Genomic DNA, 4,516 nt, shown 5'->3' on the forward strand with positions numbered 1-4,516 from the left:
TGCTCATGAGAGCCTCTATGTCCGGGTGGGTGGGTGGAATTAAATCCGAACCCCGACCTAACCGGTTGTCCGGAGTCCGACGACCTTTCGGACTAGACAGTCTGAGTTCTGGAATATCTTCTGATTGTTTGGAACCGCCATCCGATGCTATGTTCGGAGGGCTAGTTGCGTCCTTTCGCGGGTGAGTATCCGGTTCTTTATGAACGGCGACCTGAACATAGTCCGTCTTCAATATAGAAGAAGACTCGCCATCCTGCTCCATCACTGCCGCGATCTGGTGGGTGACCGGTGGGGATTCGGTCTCTCCCTGATTGGTTTTAGGCCCGATCTGATCGTAATCTATGACGATTCCCAAAGCGGCGATGCGATCTAGGAGCTCGTTTAAGGACGAAAACTCAACCGGATCCATCTGCTTGGAGTGCTCGGAGTTGATGCTAAGGGGATTTTCAATGGCCCGAGAGGTCATCGTCGGCTCCGCGGCCGAACGAGCGATCATAGTAAAGTCGCCCATTCGGAAGGTTTGGCCCGAGGCCAAAACTACCCCTGCGGTAATGTTGTCTTTAATGACAAGGTGAGCCATCGAGCCTTTCATTCACGGCACAGTGGAACTCTCAATGAAAGCACCAATGTCGGTGTCAAAACCGGCGGATCTCAGGTAGGGGGTGCCGAACTGTGCGTCTAGGATCGATGGTAACAGGAGACAGGGGACCCGATGTTTACCCAGGTTCGGGCCCTCTCTATGGAGGTAAAACCCACGTCCTGCTTGATTGATATTGATGAATATGAGTGTTACAAGAGTGAATCTACCACGAGATTGTAATGGCTAAACCCTAGAAGTCTAGCCAATGTGGGTATGGTAATGAGTATATGTGTTGTCCCTTCCGGACTACCCCCTTCGGTTTATATAGACACCGAGAGGATCTAGGTTTTACATGGAGTCGGTTACATAAGAAGGAATCTTCGGTCGCCAAGCTTTCCTTTCACGCCAAGTAGAGTCCAATCCGGACACGGTGTAGTCTTCGACCTTCATGTCTTCACATCCCATCAGTCCGGCCCAAAGGATAATAGGCCGGACGCCCGAGGACCCCTTAGTCCAGAACTCCCTCAGTCGCCGCCTGCCATCTCAACAGTGAAGCACATCACCACCGACTACCATCTCGCTGGAGATAGCCCTGCCTAGACTAGTTGGCCAAGGGGCCAAGATGGACGGATCAAGAGCAAGGCATATCAGTTCGTGGTGTTAAAGCTCGCCTGGCCGCAACACTCACCCCAGATCCATCTGGGGCGGCCAGGAGGCCGAGATCTGGTAGGGATGGCTAGGCGATCCTGACTGGTCACACAGTAGGTGCACACATCCCCGGACGGCCTTAGATGGAGCCCAAGTAGCCAACAACCCAGTGGATTCAGGACTTGGTGGCCACCAGCCATTACGGCTCCGGGACCTTGGATCCAAAGGAGGGGCTAGAAAGATAGCAGATAGTCAAAAATTGCAAACCGAGGTCGAGATTCATGGAGCGCTTATTTGAAAAGTTCAAAATTCAAATGTTTAGGTTTCAAAAATTCTTTAAAAATACACACATACATTAAAAGTACTGGCAAGGATGATGCAGATCTCTATTCTGAAGATGGGTTGGAGGTTCGATGATGATGGCGGTTTCTAAAACATGTGCATGTGATGTATGCTTTAGGTTAACTGCGCCAGTTGTAGGTTCCGATACGTTATGTGAATGGATCGGCGACGACACCGGTTTTAGATATGGAAAGTGAAAGCACTCACATTATTGAGTTTGTAGCCTTGTAGGTGTGAGTGGTGGCTTCCGGTAGTTTGATGTATGTTCTTGTTAGATCTTTATTGAATAATTAATAAAAATGGCAGTATGCATCAATCGATGCAGAGGTACGGGGTTTTAACCACCTTTTCAAAAAAAAGTGCATGATTTTGTTTTTTTACAGCTCACATCTAAACGTATTTCGTGATGAAATTTCACACGCATCTAGTAGACACAACTACTTGTGTATTTTTTCAGATTGTTTTGAAACTTAAAAGATTGATTTTAAAGTTTTTGAAAAAATCGGCTTCCTGGAGCCCCAGAGCAAAAACTCCCGGATAGTTTTTTGTTTGGGGCGCGAATGAAAGAGTATATTACTCAGCAGAAATGGACTAGGACCAATCTAGCCTATGACAACGGAACGGGACCAGTAGAGGTTGAGGAGCAGGAATGCCGGCTTGAGTACATGCATACCACCCACGAATTTCAGTCGACATACAGCACCCACGAAAATCGAGTTTGGCAGGCAGCTGTGGGCACGGACTGATACTTGCAACGCATGGCCACCCACTAATTCAGTCGACGGACAGCACCGTGCATGAAAATCAAGTTCCAACCACTTGCAAGTTGCAATGCATGCTTCCTTCCACGCGTGTATAAAATACGATGCAGTTTGTGCCAAGACAAGAGCACTTCTTGCTGAGTTATTGCGTTTGTGTGCACATAGTTACATACCACCATGGCGAAATCCTGGCTGCTGCTGTTCTGCTTGGCGTTTCTCTTGCCGGCGGCAAGCGCGACGTGCCACCCCGACGACCTACGTGCGCTGCGGGGCTTGGCCCGGAACCTTAGGGGCGGTGGCGCCGCCCACCTCCACAGCGTGTGGTCTGGCGCCTCGTGCTGCGATTGGGAAGGTGTGGGCTGCCATGGTGCCAGCGGCCGCGTCACGGCTCTGCGGCTCCATGGTCACGGCCTCGCGGGGCCCATCCCAGGAGCCTCCCTTGCGGGCCTCACAAGGTTGGAGGAGCTCTTCCTCGGCTCCAACTCTTTCGCGGGCACCCTTCCCGACGAGCTCTTCAGCCTTGCTGGGCTGCGGAGGCTCTCCCTCGCATCCAACAACCTCGCCGGTCAACTGAGCTCGTGCCTCAGCGACCTCAGAAACCTCACCTTGCTGGATTTGTCCATCAACCACTTCTCCGGCCACCTCCCTGACAACGTGTTCCGTGACCTCATGTCGCTCGAGCATTTGGTTGCACACTCCAATGGCTTCTCCGGATCACTGCCACCGTCCCTGTCATCACTGTCATCTCTCCGTGAGCTTAACCTCCGAAATAACTCTCTGTCTGGTCCGATTTCTCATGTCAACTTCTCTGGCATGCCGCTTCTTGCTTCGGTTGACTTGAGCACAAACTACCTGAATGGGTTGCTGCCAGTTAGCCTCGCCGACTGCGGCGAGCTAAGGTCGCTCAGCCTTGCCAACAACAGATTGGTCGGCACCATCCCGTCGTGGATTGGTGAGCTTGACCACCTTCACTACTTGGATCTCTCAAATAATTCAATGATTGGCAAGGTACCCAAGAGTTCGACACGACTCAAGGGCCTCGCCACTGTTGTGGGGCATTCACCGGGTATGGCTTTCACTAACATGCCCTTGTACGAGAAGCGTAACAGACGCATTCTCGGCCAACAACCAAATGTCATATCTGGAAGCCGCAACACTATTAGATCTGGGACCAACAATGTTCTATCTGGGAATGACAACACTGTCATATCCGGGAATGATAATGTTGTAACTGGGAGTAACAATGTCGTATCTGGTAGTGGCAATGTCGTGACTGAGAGAAACCATGTTGTTTCTGGGAGCGACAATGTCGTATCCGGGAGGAACAATGTCGTAACTGGGAGCAATAATGTTGTATCTGGGAGAAACCATGTCGTATCTGGGAATAACAAAGTCGTAACTGGAGGTTAGTGATCTGTCAGTGGATTAGTTCCCTCTTCTCCGGAGGAGCTCATGTCCTTGTCCAAGTTTAGTGTAGTTCACAATCTCTTAGTGGGGCCAATCGCGTATTTGTAACTTCATGGGTATAGAATCCTATTACTACTAAAATATCCACAAAACGTTTTATATCCACGCTGAACTAAACAGCAACTGGCTTGCGGCCGATGTAGATCAAGCTTGTTTGCTTATGTGCAAATTTGCATCGTGGATGTCTAACGTGGTGAACTGGTCATTATTGCATCTCTTCTATTCTATGTGATGTATGATGCTTTCTTATATATGATGATCGGGCTATGGATAATATGGTTAATTATGCATACATGATGTCATCTAGCTATACGCTTTGCTTGTGCAAGTGTCAATGTTAATCACATGCACCAATGTGAAATGTTTGGATGAAGGAGATGGAACAAAAGAGCTGACATAAATGTTGTTGGCATCAGGTCGTCACTTATGTAGTGCTAAACTTTTGACTATCCATCCACATAACAATAGGTTCAACGCTCCGTGGGTTCTTTTTCGTTATGTTCTTGTGTTGAAGTAGTGTGCCAGTTGATACAATTTCAGACGGGGTCTCACATAACCCATTTTTTTTGACAAATTATGAATTTATTGGCTTAAAATGGAGCATCAAGAGTATACAAACACAATGAGCCCTCACCCAGCCACCGTCACCTGATCCAACCACCAAAAGCCAAACTCCACATATGTCAGTGGTGATGCAATATGGATCCTTGGTCAGGTG

The 4,516-nt window shown here is 49.0% G+C and overlaps 1 protein-coding gene across 1 annotated transcript; it reads left to right on the forward strand.

Annotated features, from left to right (window-relative positions):
• Positions 1-2,477: 2,477 nt before the first annotated feature.
• Positions 2,478-4,181, forward strand: LOC125553113 (uncharacterized). Its single transcript, XM_048716890.2, has one exon. It carries the CDS (start codon positions 2,509-2,511, stop codon positions 3,739-3,741), a length of 1,233 nt encoding a protein of 410 aa, XP_048572847.2. The 5' UTR covers positions 2,478-2,508; the 3' UTR covers positions 3,742-4,181.
• The last annotated feature ends 335 nt before the right edge of the window (positions 4,182-4,516 follow it).

The sequence above is a fragment of the Triticum urartu genome, chromosome 4A (assembly GCF_056163025.1).
Source record: "Triticum urartu cultivar PI428250 chromosome 4A, HENAU_Tu73, whole genome shotgun sequence".
Lineage (NCBI taxonomy): Eukaryota > Viridiplantae > Streptophyta > Magnoliopsida > Poales > Poaceae > Triticum > Triticum urartu.